Below are 17,971 nucleotides of genomic sequence, written 5' to 3' on the forward strand. Positions count from 1 at the left end.
CATTAATAAATCACATGGTTTCTAATTACATAACTTCTACTCAGTCGATTGAGACTAAGGCTGTTTTTTTTTTTGCTTGGTTGCTTTTATTGACAAAACCCTGAAAGTGGCATAGAGAGAACAGAGGGCTTCACTGGGATTTACTTTTCCCTGGAAGTCAACCAGCCTCTCTCAGCTTTCCTGTGATCTACAAGGCAACTTTAGAAAGCAATCGTTGACTCGCAATAATTCTTGCCATCTCCAGTGACTCAAAATCCCATAAACCCCAACTTTAGTCCCTCTCACCACAACAAAACAAGTCTTGAACTTTATTTCTCTACTTGCTGCTTGATTTTTTTTTTCCCCCACTTGAGAAATATGACAAGTATGATATAAAGTGGGATGAAATTGAGTCTGTTAGGGATGCCATTCCTCTGTGTATATAAAACAGCTTTCAGTGTCAAGAACAGGGGCCACTTTTAAAGGTATTCTTAATCTCCAAAAAAGCCATCAGCTACATAAACACAACCGACCACACTGCCTTTGTCATCTGTTTCATTTTCATTCAAAAAAAAGCACAACTTTAAGTATTTCTTCCTTTCTGCTCTGTTTAAGTTAAGGAAGGTTTCCTGCCAGAAACGTGTTTGTATGACCTGAGCTGGCAGCACTGTGTTTGCATTAGCCCGGATTAAGGCTGATGCTGTGTTTGAGGGCCTGGAGATCAGTAGATTTAGCATGTGCTGACTGCTGAGTGAAGGGGAAACATACAGCATGTTTCAGATGATATACTGATTAATGCATAGGCTGTAATAATCTGTTATGGTTTGTTTTCAGCTATTAAGTCTGTCTACAACCAGTGTTTTTACTTAAACATACATGCGCATTACAATAATAATTGGATATTTTTGTAAACTAGGCTTGTAGACTACTTTACAAAATATCTTTTTAAACTTTTAAGACCAAGATACATCCAAATCTCTCTCAAGACTCTCTTTTCGCTAGATAAGATTTCACTAGAAATGTATTTTCAGTCTTGTTAAATGACATAAATACTACAAATAAAGCTAGAAAGCAACATTTAAGGAGGTAAAAAGAAGGAACTATAACTCACTTGAGGATGGGGAAGAATGAAATAAGTTGTAGGACAAGAGGATCATGAGGATATGTGTTAGGGGGGAAGTTTTTTGGGAGAGAGGGGAAACATTTTCAAGACCAAGAGGGATCCAAAGACTGCAGACTCTGCTGCCAACGCTCGGTCTTGTAACGCGAGACTGGAGAGAGGTGAGATGGTTGTGCATGGAGTTGTTGTCAGCATACCATCTTCTTTAAGGGGTCTTTCATAACTGGAAGAGGAAGCGTGTTCTGACATGAGCAGCATTCCAGACCACAGCTCCAGATTTAAAGCCTCACCGCCGTCTCCCTCCACTGTCACACTCCTTCTGAAGTGTAACACAGAGCAACAGCAGGACACTGCTTTGACCTAATAAGTGACATTTCAGCCATATCCACTGGTGTCGAATATCAAACCATCACAAAAACTCTCTAGCTCCTCTCAGCATCTCACATCAACATGTCAGTATTTCCCCATAACAGACAGCTTTTGATGTAAAATGAATGATTCTAGCAGACTATTATTGTGCTGCAGATTCAGTCTGATGAAAAGCAGATAATTGAATCCCTGAGCCTGGTTTTCTAAAAAACAATCTCTAAAATACAATATATAGTTAGTAAGGGGGAGGTGTTTTTACACTGAACACTATTTTCACTGAAATACTCAATTAAAAAGACATCTTCTAAAAACAATAGCTGGAAGTGAAAGACGAACATTTAAGAGATTTAAAAATAATTTCACGCCCTTAAAAATGTAACAATAAAGAATGAATGAACTTCTGTTTGAAAAGCTAAAATGATTAGTTGATTAATCTATTAATCAATCGTCAGGAAATTAATCTATACAATCTAAACAATTTTTGACAATTTTGATTAATAGTTTTTTTCTTTTTTTTTTCTCAAGCAAAAATGTATTATATTATCTAGTTCCAGCTTCTGAGTGTTGAGGATTTGCTGTTTTTCTTTGTCTTATGTGAGAAAATGATGTAAAAAAATTTGGGTGTTTGGATGCATCAAGCAATCTGAAAACTTCATAATTTTCAAGATCAAACAACTATTAATTAATCGAGAGAGTAATCTGTAGATTGATTTGTATTTATCATTAGTTGCAGCCCAAGGTGTTTGTTTACAGAAATATGGGGAAGAATTGTTAAAGATACAACATTTTAATTTATGCCAAGCAGTATATGTCCAATAAAAAAATTAAAGAGCTCCTTTGTTATTCCTTTGTTACGCCATCACAAGCACCTACAAACGCATAGCAAAGCAAAACAGACTCTGTCCATTAAAATTTCCATAACGGGCTAACATAGTCTGGTTCCCTGTGCCGTGATGGCACGAAGACGATGATGTGTTCAGGGCACGGAAAACTCACACCCCTGACCTGAAGGTAACAGATGGCCAGAGCACATAATACAAGGGTGCACGTCTGTGTGAGAAAATTAAAAGAGAATGAGAGAGGGAGAGGTGGATGGGGGGGAGCGATATGGGTTTGTCTGAGGTGCTGAAAGGAATGCAAACTTATAAAGAAAAAAGCTGATTTCCTGGATGTTGGTGTGAACCTGTGCCACGTGAGCCTGACAGTAAACCCAATTACATTCACGTCTAAATCTTCTGAATGACTGAATCATTTTCTCCTCAAAACACAAAACACTTGATCCACTTTCCCATAGGCTTTTTCTTTTATTTCCGGAATTCCTTTTGCTTTATAGAAGCTCCTCTTTTGATAAGTGCAAGACACACACCAGCTAGTTTTCTCCTCCATACAGACAACACTTTGTTGTGTGTACAAAGTTTTGGGTTCCCCCCCTTCAGAGGGAATCTTTTGCTGTGTGCCATACATTCCTGTTGACACTCATTCATATGGTAATGAGGATTCTCAGTGTAGATTTTTCTTTTATACACCAATGCAGAGCTGAGATCGTCCAGGGTTGCATCACATGTCAACACTTGCATCCCGTTGAGGCGTCCTGGCAACACAGCCTGCTAATGCTAATGCCACTTCCTCCTCAGTATGTTGGCTTGAAACCCAAATTCTTTTCAATGTTGCCACTCTTTTAGTGAACCTTCTGTCCTGTCTCCTTGTTTTTGGTTAAAAAACTGATAAGAAATGCTTCAGGGAGGGACGATCTAAAAAAAGGCACATGGACTCACAGTGTGACCCAATTAGGTCCAAAACACACGAGTAAACGTAGGACATATCATTGAAAGGCCCTTCAGCAAAGCCTTGCACAGTATCTCCGGATAAAATGCCAACTAATAAACACAATACAGTTACTTTTACTGATAATCAATCATTTAAAATTGCCCAGCAAGTTGCTAGTGTTCGCCCCACACCACTTGCAGACTTCATCATGTGACTCATACATCTCATAAACCATTCTGGTATGAACCCTGCTGCCTCAAGTTTCTCCTCCATCACCTGATCTGTCTTTAGAGCTACCATCCTCCATAAATCTGTCCAAGTACAGACGCACCAGACAAGACAAATGATTGTACCTCCACCAACAGCCATGTGTGTTTATGTGAAAAAAAAAAAAAAACAATTCTTCAGCTCAGTAACATGTATCTGGCACAATGCAGAAACCAAACGCCATATCGTTCTGACATGACTTGACAGCAGTCAGGGAGGATTATATTACACCTGCACTCTCGTCTCATTCTGGAGCTACTTTGAATCTACTGAGCAAGCAGGGACTAATGTAATCAAAATGTTGAGCAATACTGCACGAATCCAGAGTGAGTGTGTCTTTGCTGTTCTTCTTGAAGCACATTTTGGGAAATATATATGTTTGCTTGCTGCGATTAGTTAGAAGATCAATACCTCTCATGTTTATATGGCAAATATGAAGTGACAATAGAAGAAGTACTGAAAACATGGGGAAAGAGCTAGCATAAGATTTACACATTACATCTAATTTGTTTCATTTGTGCAAAAAAATAAATCTGGAAAAATGGCACATTGCGGAGCGGAGACTCCAGGAAGTCACTGCTCCCTGCCAAGAAATAGTCTGGCACATAACTGCTTGTAAAACCACAACTTGTCAAATTTTATACTTTGTTTTTAGTATGAATTAAACAAACAAGCTTTAACATGTTAATTAACAAGCTTTATACATATTTTGGAATTTTGGACAGAGCCATGTTAGACCCCTAGCTAAGCTAACAGACAGATATGACATAGTTTGCTTATTTTCTCTCTGGTATTCCTTTAAAAGCTGTTTTCGGGGAGATACAAAAGGCTATTTCTCTTTTTTTGCCTGATGCAGCTCTGCTCCAAAGCCGTCCGTATTTCTAGACATGCAAACAGGGTATGATTTTCCTCTTAGTTTGAACCACAGGACATAAAAAAAGAAGAAATAAAAGAAAAGAATATCTGCCTCCCAGGAGTGGATCTCATACTCTTCTGTTTGTGGTGTCTATGGCTCAGTCTAAACATCAGCTTTGACTGACACACCACTCCTGAGTTCAGGTCTGGCCAAAATATGATGCCTGGATACTGCCTGCCTGCCGGCAAGCCATTCCTCCGCCACAGCACAACAAAACTATAAATTCTCCGACTGCAAATACTAACATGCATGTACACACCGAAGATGTGTACATGCATGCTCATGTGCACAATATCCCTCACCCACACATATACATATAAGGAGTGACACACTTAGCTGTGGATGATAACCGACAATATTTTTTTTACACAGCAATTAATGGACAAGTCAGGACAGAAATATATTAGAGGCAGTTTAATTAAGCCAATATTTTGTCCTATGACTTCATGAGGTTTAATTTCCAAGAAACACACAGGCGGGGGGGACAGAAGTATTTTTAGAAAGTCTAAAATATATAAATATTTGCATCAACAAAGAGTAGAGCCATAAAGTGAAGAGAAATGAAGAGTTTCAAGCCAAGACAAGCAATTCACTGGAGCTTTTGAGAGCTTTGGCATTTCTTTTTTTTTTTTTTTAAATGGCTCTTTGTGAGGCACTGAGAGGCCCACAGGGGCAAGATAAGCCCAGCGCTGACCTTAATAAATACTTAATCACCCTTCATTTTGTTCATTCATGGTGAGGAATTAAGTGACACAACGCAAACAAGTTAAACAACAGGAATGGCATCCTAAATATTCAATCCAAAGTCTCTTTAAAATGCAAGTTACCATGGAGCTGTCCAGAGCAAACGACTGGGGAGGAAGGCAACATGACAGCCCAACAACCCCCACCCCCCGCGCCCATATTCTCAAACAAACACACACACACACAGACAGACAAACACACACACACACACACACCACTACCACAGAGAGTAACTGCAGTGGCTTCTCTCCTGCTTTAGATTCCTCTGGCCACAGCTGTGGAAAAGTTCAGTGGGGACAGAGAGGGGAAAGCTGCACAAAATGGGGAAAAAATGAGAATCAAGGGGGTAAAGAGACCTTGGAAACTAATATCAAGAAGAGTCCTGTCTTTATTCTAACTAAAAGACAGCAGAGGAAAGAGCTTGAGATGTAAAACGTTGGAGCTATGTTGAGCCAACCGCGGGCTGGAAGTCAAACACAGAGGCCTTCCGCTCAGCAGCCTCAGATATCACACTCTATTTCTAGCAGCACAGCACACTGACAGTCAACAACAGCCTGCGCACATGGCAGGTCATCTATTTACTGAAAAACAGTCAGAACAACACACACACACAGTCACAGGCACGCACACGCATCCAAACACTTACAAAACTAGGAGTGGTAGAATAAAGAGACGGTGATATGTTTTTGATCCATACAAAGGGAACCCATTTCCACAAACTGAGCAACAAATGTCAATACAAAGTTTTCCACACAGACTGTTTCCGAATCCTATGATTGAACTGGCCAACTGCCTTGTTTGCAGTCAATTCAGGTCAGCATGGACACAAAGTGCAATTCATTTTGTACAACCAGGCACTACACACAGTGAAATGGTAGCTAAATTCATATGCAATGTACTGTAGTACTATAGTTTACCATCACTGCAAGGTGAATCAATGAATGTAAATGTCATTAATAGCTGATAATAAGTAGTTAAATGGACCACGCAGTGAGATTATTTTGTCAACTACAGTTTCTGAGGTTAATTCCATGACAAACTGTGCAAACTCATCTGCTGGGGGATGACTGAGAGCTCCAGAACAGCCACTAAATGGACCTCTGACTATCTCACATTTAAGTTGCATTTTAAACACCCATGCATACTCATTTGGTAAAACACGATAGTTAACATGTGTCACTTGTTGCTGTCCGTGGTTTCATGATACAGATGTTTTCCTGTTTTTGCACCTCATCACAAACACAACAAGAAAGCACAATCAGAAAATCATTTTGTACATAATTAAAAGACACACACACACACACACACACACACACACACACACACAAACCCCACCACCAACACCACGAAGAACACCACTGCAGCTAGCGGAGGAGAGTGAGTTGGTTAGTTATTGAACTACACTGTGAGTGATCCGACCTACAACCTCATGTGCTATTAATTTAGTGTTAAAATGCACCTAAATTAGTGTGAAGGACAGAACCCGCCACCGGTTAGAGAGTCTTAAAAAGGAAAGCAAAGAGGTCTGAGGAGCCTCGTCCCTTTTGCTTTGCATCCAGAAGAGGAAGAGTGCAGGGGTGGACCGCCACCAGGCGGAGTTTACTATGAGTGGAGGAGGATGACAATAATCAGACGGGAGGAAGGAGGGTGAGAGGTCTTTGATTTAGAGGATCCACAGGAGTTGAGGCCACTCCGTGTAGCCTTCCTACCTGGCTGCTGCTGCCGTGATGACTTGATTGTAGGTGACTTGGTCTTGATAGATTTAACCCCTCGGCTGGATGTCTGGACCCCCGGTTTACACCCACCGAGGTTAGCCTGATGACAGGAGCGGTCCTGGCTTTGGCCTCCACCACGGGGCAAAGCTGAGCCCTCGATGCGTTGCTTCATCTCAGAGGACAACAAACGGCCCTTGTGCATCCACTCTTGCATCTTGTTGACAGTGACACCGTGCCCCTTGTTGGCAGGGTTAGCCCCCTGTGCTCGCACTCCCGTCAGCTCCTGCTTGTTGTCGTGACCCTGATGTGTCGATGCATCGGCGTTGCTGTCTGACGAACCTGTGAGGCTGTTGACCGAGCCGCTGCTCTCATTAAGCTGCCCGCCACGGTCTTCATCACCGCCAGCTTCCTGTAGCAGCTCATCACTGCTGATGGCACTGTAAAGCGCCCGAGGCTCTGACCGCTCACCCACTCCTGCGACTTCAGCCTCTTTTGTCTCTGTGGCCCCTTTTTCACCAATGACTACCAGACCCTGCGCTCCAGGGGCCCGAACAAAGTGCGAGGGTCCACCTGGATACCTGAAAGCTCCGTCACTAGCAGAGCGCAGTAACGTGGGTCTTTTCTTGGTCAAGGAGAGGTTCACCATACTCTTACTGTTAAGTCTACCTCTGAGGCATGACTCAAGGTTTCCACTGAGGCAAAGCAGGAGTGAGTCAGTGTCAGACACCTGCTGAGGGCTGTGGTCGCCCCCTGAGGACCAGGAGTCACTGTCCATGTTTTTGGCAGACAACCTGGAGCACAGGCTATCCCTGGAGTGGCTACTACAGGAGGAGGTGGCCTGCTGCTCCGTTAAACCACCGCTAATCTGCTGGACATCCAGGTTGATATCATTCATAGCGTTGATTAGAAGATAATATGCTTCTTTCAGCTGGTTCCTAAGCCTGTCTGTTTCCTGGGCACTGTTACTGTCATCCAGCTGACCTTTATCCTGACAGGGCTGTGGCAGCTCTGCAACCTCTGCTCTGTCGCCATCACTTTTTGCCCTCACAGTTTCATAAAAAGGCAGAATCTCATTGTCATAATAATCATCATCTTCGCTATCTAAAGTGTATCTGAGTGAGCCCTCTGTGGCGCACAGGGATGCCATGTTTATGTCGCATATTTCTAACTCTGTGGGGAAAAACGTCGGGCTCTGCAGAGTGCCAGCAGTCCCTCTAATGTCCCCTGCGTACTCGGGCCCGTAAGTCTCAACGTTTCTGATTAAAATGTTCTCTTCCGTGTTTCTTGGGTGCGCAAGTGCCGCGCAAACTGGCGTGTCTGTCTCCAAAGTTTGGTTGTCAAAACTCCTGTTGGCGTTGCGTTCGTTCACAGCCACTACTGTCCCTGCCATGTGCCGGGAGTGTCCTCTGTCCCTGGGCTCTGTCCCATCACTATCAGTACTAGTAACCCGGCCCTCTGGTGGTTTACCCACCCCGGTATCCGGTTCTACCCGTGCACGGTACAAAACGTGGTTTGAATTGTCCCCAAACCCAATTGAATCCCCAACGCTGCACTGCTGCGGGACCGAGACGAAGTGTTTTCTGTGGACATGCGGTTCTCCTTGCGTGACTCCCGCCGTTAACGCAATTTTGCCACCGGTTCTGGGCCCCTGGTGGCTCCTATCTCCCTCCCTCACCGCGTGTCCCCCAAACTGCACGTCTCTTTGAAGTGAGACCCCCAGGAGCTCCTCATTAACCCGAACCCTGCCCCCGCTGCTCCGCTCCTGGAGACGTGCGCCGGCCAACTCTGCTGCGCGACTCTCCCGGACTATTACAACCCCCCCGGTTTGCACCATCGCCCCGTCAACACAATTCTCATATGTACTCATTCTCTCTGTCGTGCAATCCAGCCCTGCGAGCAACACTACCGGGCGAGCCTCGTCGGAGTCTCGCTGCGTTTGCAAAACTTTTTCTTTACCTTCTCGGCCCCCATTCGCCGCAGCAGCCGCAGCAGCAGCAGAGCCGTATCCACCGCCGACCGTAGCTCCTTTCTTGGATTTCTTCCCCCGGAGTTTCGCTAGTAAAGTCCTCCGCAGAGGATCAGCCATTCCTTTCCTTTGCCCCCTGTTAATTCCTCCCGGTTTCTTTCAGCACGCTGGCTCCAGAAGGAAAGGGCCGAGTGGGTTCTCCTCGCTCGCCGCGGTCAAAGCTCGCCGGGCGGACGGGCTCCTCTCCATTCTCCGCTGTCACCTCCGCTCTGTCGCCTCACTCACTCCTGGCTCTCTGCACCACCTCTCTCTCCCTCCCTCCCTCACTCTCTGCTCCACACACACACACAAACACACACACACTTTGCCCTCCTCCCTCCCTCTTTTTTTCTCTCTTCCTTTCTCTCTAGCGCCTCACCTCACCTTCTCCTCGTGTTTGCAGCTCAGATATTTGGAATATTTCCCTGGCTCAAATGTTCAGGGACGTTGCACATATCTGCATGAAAGCTTCTTTAAACAAAAACATTCAACTGGACATTATTCATTATTTAAAGGTGTAACAAACAAACAACAACAAAAAAAAAAATCATTTGTAGAATGAAAAACAAGCACAACTAAACATCAGGTCAGAGGTCAAATCATCTCTTGGATACCTGTAGTATTTACAGTTTATTAATGTCCCAGTTAAATTAACAGTAAATAGACAATTAAAATATTGGAGGGGTCTTCCTGATGAGTTAAAGAATCTAAAAAGTGTCCTGCAGGAGTGGGATAAACACCAACCACAACATGGCAACCAAAAATTAGATCGTTAAGGCTTTTAACGTATTTTTGTAAATAATTTATTCACCACAAATAAAGCCAGTTACAACTTAATAACCCATTTTGATTTATGATTTTCTAGAAAGGTGTACGCTGTAGCGATAAACAAACATAAAGTAAAGTAGGATCATATTAAACCCAACATATATTACAAATGCAATCAGTTTCCATTAAAAGAAACATACAGGCTATAACCGTCACTACAGGAAGGATGTTTGTGATCAATCCATAAATCTATGCATTTCATTTGTAAATGCAGGACAGGGAATGCAGCAGTATAACGGGCAGCAGTAGTAGCTGAAACCATGATCAATTAATTGATTGGTCAATCAACAGAAGTTGAATCAGCATATAAAGGATGACGATGGCTCCAAATGTCATCAGAGTGTTTACTGTTTGTTAATACAGGTATACAAATGTAACATTACATTACATTTGGCGGTGGTTAATTTTGATGTTGCACCAGATGGTCCTGCGACCTACCAGCACCTGACTGTTGTTGGCGGTGCGTGGGGAGTTTTGTTTACGGGTAACATTATAGGTTTCATGCACAGGATAAGACTATAAGTTTAGGTTGATGGAATGTGAAATGCAGCTCCAGCTTCTCTATTGAAATTCAACACATATTTGTCTTTGAAATGTGAATTCAATTCAGTCGGAGAGCAGCGAGCCAGGACTTCAAATTACCACCTTCACTGGTAGCTGTGAAGGCATTTCAGCAAACAGCCGGAAAAACAACCCTCATCATCTCAGGGGAAAATGTGCTTGACCCTCTGCAGAGATAGAGAGAGAAAAAAGTGTTGGTCTCAGCAAGAAACAATTAGGAATGAAGGCTCTGAATCCTCTCTCAGCCTTTACAAATGAGCTGGATTTGAGTTTGTCACGAGAAATTTGTCTTTTAGTAGTTTCATCTTCATTATTACCCACGCACGAAGGCTATTTTTTTATCCTCCAATGGCAACAGCAGCCTAAAAGCACAGCCTGCCACATGATGGATCACTGCCGATTATCGGACTGACACTTTTATCTGAAGTGTATCTTGAGTAATCCTCTCCTCTTTGACCTTGCATCTAACCCCTGTCCCTGCTCGCAGCACAACCCAAGACTTTAAGAGCGGCGGAGACAGCAGAGAAAGGAATGAAACATACTTCACTTGAACCTTAAGCCATTTGTTTGCTGTTGCCTCTACTTGGAATGTGCAAGAGGATGAGCTGCTGAAAAGCTGCAGTGGGTGTAAGAGTGCACATGCGCTCTCCGCCTCTCTTTAAAGCACACACACTTACACTCAAATACCTACACACACACTCTCTCTGACTGAATCTGACTCTCTTTCCTAAGGTACAGTGTCTACCAATGATTGAGGGCATTTATTGTCAGAGCCATTCATCGACAGGGCCCCGACGTCCCACATTCACCCTCCTTCTCCCCCCACCTCCCCCCACCGCCACCACTACCCTCAGTAAAACATGATAAGCATCTGTTATTGCTCTGCAGGAGCCGCGTAGGCCCTGACGCCTCGGCCTATATACCTCCCCATCTGACTGACTAGACCCTGTCTGGGCAGTTATTTACAGGTCAAAACCTGCAGGCTGCATAGTGAGTCTTTGTGTGTGAAAGAGAGAAAACGGGAGAGGAGAGGGTGTAGAGGGAGAAGAGGCTAGATGCATCAGGGAGGACAGAAACCTTTGGACCAGACAGAAGTGTTGCAATTGTTCAGCACATTCACTGCAGGGCACGAGAAACGTCTTGTTTTTGACAAATAACGTCTGTTAGTGCAATTATTATGCTGGGAATGTCATGCATTCCTGAAAATGTGATCTTGTCTTGTGATACGACTTAGTACCTGAGGTTATAGAACAATGCATGCAGTGGTGGCTTGTTGTACGTATTGCAAAAGAAAATTGTGTTAGAAGAAGTGATGGTATATAACTAAGCACATTTATCCAAGTGCTGTACTTGAGTGAAGTCTTGAGATACTTGTGCTTTATTTAAGTAATTATTTGATCTATAGCCTGATTTGTTTAACCAACAGTTTAAAACCTAAACATCTTCAATTAAAAAGGTACTTAAACAATGAATTGGTTATCAAGTTACATTACAAATAAAGATTATTACATGCAACATATATGATGAGCTGATAAAATATGATGCAAAACCTGTGAAAAGACCAAAACCAACAATGAATTAATCATTAATTAACAACTATTGATTGATATATTTTATTCGTCTGTGCCATAGAGCGGCATTGTCGTCCACAAACTCTTAATAACACATTGTTAAACCACACTGTTGCACTCAGTGACATGTTCCTTCCTTACCGTGAACAAAGTTTATTTTAAGACAGACACCGTCCTGACTGCTGTTAATATGCACTAACACTCATGCATCATGCATTAATCAACGGCTGAAAATAGTCCACAACAAATGCACTATTTCCTCCTGTTTGACTAACGTTAGGTAAAAATTACAGTGTCCAGCTATTTGATTTGATCTTCTATTAATTATTTAGCCTTCTTAAGTCTTCAGTAGTGTCTTAATGAGCTTGGTGCTGTGTGCCACAGACAGGATAAGGAAGTCTGAACATTCATTATCATCACAAAAAAATAGAATAAAACCAGTCTTATCCAAAGCCAAAATTGTAAATCTGCATATTTACTGACATTAAAAAGAGTATTTTCACATTGTGGTATTGCTACTTTTATTTAAAGGATGTAAACACTTTGTTGTGCTCTGGTTAATGTCATTAGGTTATCCTTTATCTTGCTTTGATTAGACCCTTTTAAATACACATCTTGCGTCGGTGTCATCACACTACCGAGCAAAACTGGTATGAATGACATAATAAAACAAAACATGGAATGAGTTAACAAAGATTTAAATGAACACAAATAAGCACTTGTCAAGAGTTACTCTGCATGCTGACTCAACAGGGCAGGAGAAAATGAGGAAGCTTGTCCCCCTTTTCTTTCTTTTTTTTCCTCCACCAGTCACTTGCGTCCTTTGTGAAGCCAGTGGCAGAACATCTGCTTAGCTGGCCCCCTTTCAGATGGCCCAGCCAGTGTGTATGAAAAACTGTGTGTGTGTGTGTGTGTGTGTGTGTGTGTGTGTGTGTGTGTGTGTGTGTGTGTGTGTGTGTGTGTGTGTGTGTGTGTGAGAAAGAGAGAGAGAAAGAAAAGTAGAGAGAATACATATGTGTGTATGTGGGTGCATGTGAGTGTGTGTTGGGATACGGAGCTTTGCAGCTGTTGAGGCTCTCCTCCTGATGGCTGCCCATTGTTCCCTCTCTCTGTGTCTCTGGCTCTCTCTGGCCGGTTTATGGGCCTTCCCCTTTTCTCAGTGCACACCGCAACTAAATTTATGTCCTTGGACACAAGCCTTTCTCAGGGTATAAATTAGGCTACATGATCCCTGTCAAAGTAGGGTTACCAAGTGCCTGCAACTTTACGTTCCAGAGAGTTGCATTATTGTCATTGCTATTCACTTATATTTTACTATTGAAGAAGAAAAAAATCGAAATGGAACTCTTATTGTGACTCACTGCATTTCTTTTCCACACTAGTGGCTTGTTAAAGTTGGGGTTTTGTTTTTGTGGAAGTTACATTTTGAACAATTTATCTTTGGAGTAATGGGTTTAATAGCTGCATTTTGCTCAAATTTGACTATTTCCATTAAACAAGGAATCAGTTGTTTTACAAGAGAGTCACCCTTGTCAGGGTGGAAAAACAATTTAGACAAAAACTGGACAATGAAACCCTTTAATAATAGAGTCCAGGTTAAAGTAATCCTTTTGTGTACACAAATTAGTGTAATTAAATGATTAGTGTGAAAATAAGCACAATTCATTGTGCTTTGCAGTGCTTTGCTGCATCTGTGTTATCAGGTTAGGGTCAAACATTATGACCCATACAACCTTCATGTAATATCGAAACTGTAATAAAAAAGGCCAATATCAGCCAGCTCATCGTAAACACAAGTATTCAGTATTTGACTTGGTGCCAGAAAACATCAAATCCATTTGTCTGGACCCCTTCTAAACTCTTATCTCATGAGATATAAACCTGAATAAGATAGCTGGGATATTAACCATAATATCCTGTTAGCTCATGTTGGCTGAAACGTCTGTGAGAGGTTGTATAAAGATGCAAAGCAAAAGTAAATACCAAATAAGGCCTTTCTAACTGTAGCATCTGGAATAAAGTGTTCCTCTGAAGCACACACAGTGACTCATAGAGGCTAAATTGAGCATTCGAAGTCAGTAAAATTATATTTCATCCATTCTTGGCTTTTGTGTGATACTAAAACTCTATCCTGTAGCCACTTTACCACTTTTACTGACAAACTGCTCTCAACAGAAGCTGCACATAGTGAAAATAAAAGCAAAATGCTCACTAATCAAATAGTTTAGGGTCTATAATGGCGGGAAGAACAGTGATCTCCCTGTGATCAGTGTAAGATAAATGTAATGGACTTGTCTGTCATGTATTTTCTTTGCTTTTAATTCATAAAGACTGAAAAATAAATAGAATAAAACAACAGAACAGACCAGGTCACCAGGGGCAACACATATGTTTATACATAAGGCTGGGTTTACTGTATGCTAAGGGTTACTTTCCCATTTTTCACAGGAAAAAAAAGTACATAAGTAAGTCTTAAATAGAAAATTGCAGTTATTATTATTCTATTCTATTATTATTGTATATTTATTCTTGATTGTCAGAAAACAGGAAGAAGAACCCCCTCCCCAAGGTGACATCTTGAAATTGCATTTTTCATCAGACCAGCAGTTTAAAACACATTTTACTGCAACATAAAACAGAGAACAACTGTGTTGTATATGAACAAAATAATCCAGCTCAGTCAATCATCTTCATGCCACATTGCACTTAATTCCTAAGATTCTGCAGTTTCTCCCATTTTCTTAGAAGAAGATGAGTTCTCCCCTGAAAAAGGCTTTAAACAGCAAATGTTTGTCATTTTTTCAAGAAAAATAACTATTAAATTATTAATAACGATTTATGGATTATCAAGACCGTTGGTAATTAATGACCAACTTGTCAATCAGTTGTACTGACAATTATGTGAATTGATTTTAATTGGTCTAATTATGTACACAACTTGCTGTAGCCACTTAAAGGTCCAGTGTGTAATATTTAGAAGAATCTAAGCATATTTATAAGCAGTTCACCACTGGTTGAACCGCCGTGTTTCTACAGTAGCCCAGGTGGGACAAACCAAACACTGACTGTAGATAGGGTCTTTCGCGTTCATAGCAGCCACCGTAGTTTCTCCAACACACTCTTCTTCCCACGTTGTCAAATACAGATGCCAGTGGCGTTGAGTTAGTTGCAATCTGCAACTTTACCACTAGATGCCACTCAATCCTTCACACTGGTCCTTTAATCCCAAATGGGTAAACCATAGGACAAGGGATAACATAGTTCACACAGATAGTATCTCCTCCATTATTGACCAGCAGCCAGTTTAGCTGACCGCCGCTGGCTGATTTCTCCATTTCTGAGACAAACACACACACACACACACACACACACACACACACACACACACACACACACACACACACACACACACACACACACACACACGCATAGAGTCTTGGAGTCTGTTCTACATCATTATCAACAGACAACCTCTGACATGTTTATCATGACAAGAGGTCAGACTGCTTGTCTCTTGCTACTGTTCTTTATCATCTCTGAACGTTCCCTTCTCTGAGTGTATCAGTCATGCGATCTGGCTTAAAATGTTCAGCTTAAAAGTTTATCTTCATGTTCATACTGTCGGTGTGTGGAAACTAAATCCCTGCGCTGCTATCATCTCACTTGCAAGTGTTAACTTTGCTTCAAGATAGGACTCAGTGTGTCCCAAAGTTATTAATCTGAAGAGTTACTGAAATGAAACATTTACTTTATGATATGAATGTTTTTTAAAGTTCTTGAAGATTTCCATATCTTAACATAAGTGATATATTCACTTTGTTAGCATTTGTGTGGCAATGGCTCTCCAGTGTATTCAGATTATATAACAGTTTCATTTGTGCAGGAAGGTACACAGAAATGGCAAATAATCTATAATTACCCCAAAAACACACACAGGAAAGTACCGTACATGAGTTTCAATGTTGTGGGTTTTAAGAGTGATTTTCTTAAGATTTGTTAAGAGGTCCTAAACTTGTGATAAATTAGCTATTTTTTGTAGTTTGTAATCCCCAGTTCTTACTTGTTATTTGCAGCTATAATCACTATCCTGTCTGACACTCTGATGCTGTTCCTTTCTGAAGATCTGATGAAACCTTTCACTTGTTCTTGGGTGGTATAGAGGAATGGAACTGGTACGTCAACTTCAAGGCGGATCAGTTGGAAATATTCAGCTGCATCAGTGGCCAGTACCCCAATGTTTCTGTAAATTACAATATTATATTACTGTCTCACCACTGTTTGGAAACTTTGACTCCACGCTCAATATATGACCAAAAGAGAAGAACTTGTGGTTTATAGATGATGGTTTCCTCTGAGCCAGGCAGGAATTTTGATATTTTTGATGATTTCAACGTGATAGCATACATAGATAGTTAAGCTCTCAATATTCTTCTCATCTGAAATGAAAGCTCAAATGACAGGTTAGAGGGATCTGTTTGTCTGCGGCTGCACAGAGGTTTTATTTTCTGCTGAACATCTGTTTCACACAATCAGCATGATCTGCTGGTGTGAAAAACAACTGTTTGCCTCTAGAAAACATCCCTTGATGAGTGAAGAGAAGTCAACAAGTCAGTGAGTGTGTTGATGTGGAACCAGCATCCTGGTTCCAGTTCATAAATTCTGCTTGCGCTGTGGCTTTATGGACTCCAATGTCAGTCTGTCATTGCTGATCCAGACTAAATCTGCCATGAAATTCTTTTCAGGCATTCATGGTCTCAGGATGATGAATCAATTACTTTGGTGGTCCCCTGACTTTTTCTCTATAGTGCCGCCATGAGTTTGACATTGCTGGTTTTTAATGAAATTTGCTAGAGATATTCAAGGTCCCTAGAGGATGAATTCAACTGACTTTGGTGACTTTTCCAAAGCAGCACCATCTTCATTGTGAATTTCAATACTGTGTATTGAGCTGTCTCCTTTAAGTGAACGATCCCATCTTAGAGCCAGTTTCATTCTTTCTTTCTTTTTATAATTTAGGCTGATATAAGACACAACAGAATGAACATATTTTATACAGAAACACTTGATTATAACATTAAGACCAAACCTTGGCGAGATTTTTTGACTTACACTATGCCGTGTAAGTCAAAACCAATAAAACGTGCAATACACCTGTAATAGTTTATGGGTTTTCTTTACATTATTTAAGGTATTCATACCAACCATAATGTAAAATTATGGTATTCTGGAAAGTTTAGTTTAATTATTGCTGAGGTAAGTCCCATCACTATTGGTTATGACGAAACACCTGCAAAACTAATGATGCCCCATCAGTTCTTCTCTGTTTGTAGTGCTAACTAGCTAATGATAAAATGCTAACAGGCTACTCCATGACGTTGCACCTGGTAAATATCATCTGCATGTTAACACTGTAACTGTGAGCATGTTAGCATTTAGCCTCACAGCGCTTGCAGGCCTGTAGACTCATAGTCTTGTAACCTTTTTCTATTAAAGAAAAATAGGGGTAAGTATTTGTCTTATATTGGCTTTGGGCCCCCTGCAGCACCAGACAACAGCCAGGACTAAATTTACATACAAGCTGTGACATTGTGCTGACTGTGTGAAAATGTCAGAAGTCAGATAGTAGCAGCTGTAGGCAGCCAGCTCAGTAAAGGTCCCTGAATACTCAATGGCCATCATGAGGTCTTGACCTTCCAGTAAATGTGTCACAGTGATAAACGGTTAGTGTGACTGACACTTTTCATAGACCTGACTGGACCAGGAAACAGACCTGGAGTTATTGTAAACCTTGTGCAATTTAGTTAATAAGTGACAATAAGGTGACTACCGAAACCTTATTTAGACATTGAGAATTTTGTTGAGGTGAGATATGCTTTTTAGGACTTCAGTGACTGATGTTCTGATTGTACAAAGCGTAACATAAGACCAAGATGTTCTCTTTTATTAAGTGAAGATAAGGTCAGCCATGTGTGACATCCACTGGGACTAAAAAATGCTTTCCTTTGGTAACATGATCCCTAGAATACAAAGAGGCTACAGACCAGGAGTGATTTAGATATCGTATGAAAGACACTGACAATTCAACACAACAAACAATACACAAAAACTAAGGTGGAATTTAGGTTCTCC

The 17,971-nt window shown here is 41.5% G+C and overlaps 1 protein-coding gene across 2 annotated transcripts in view; it reads right to left on the bottom strand.

The window, feature by feature from the left end:
* The window catches only part of syde2 (synapse defective 1, Rho GTPase, homolog 2 (C. elegans)), a 48,354-nt gene extending 39,198 nt beyond the window's left edge, over positions 1-9,156 (bottom strand). Inside the window, exon 1 of one of the 2 annotated variants that reach the window (XM_051377965.1) lies at positions 8,834-9,156. In XM_051377965.1, the coding sequence (XP_051233925.1) occupies positions 8,834-8,963 (130 nt within the window). In that variant the 5' untranslated portion in view covers positions 8,964-9,156. Of the gene's footprint in view, positions 1-6,871 lie in introns of both variants that reach the window. The other variant, XM_051377964.1, reaches the window with a different exon arrangement.
* Between the last annotated feature and the right edge of the window lie 8,815 nt (positions 9,157-17,971).

Source organism: Dicentrarchus labrax, unplaced genomic scaffold (assembly GCF_905237075.1).
Source record: "Dicentrarchus labrax unplaced genomic scaffold, dlabrax2021, whole genome shotgun sequence".
NCBI classification, from domain to species: Eukaryota; Metazoa; Chordata; class Actinopteri; family Moronidae; genus Dicentrarchus; species Dicentrarchus labrax.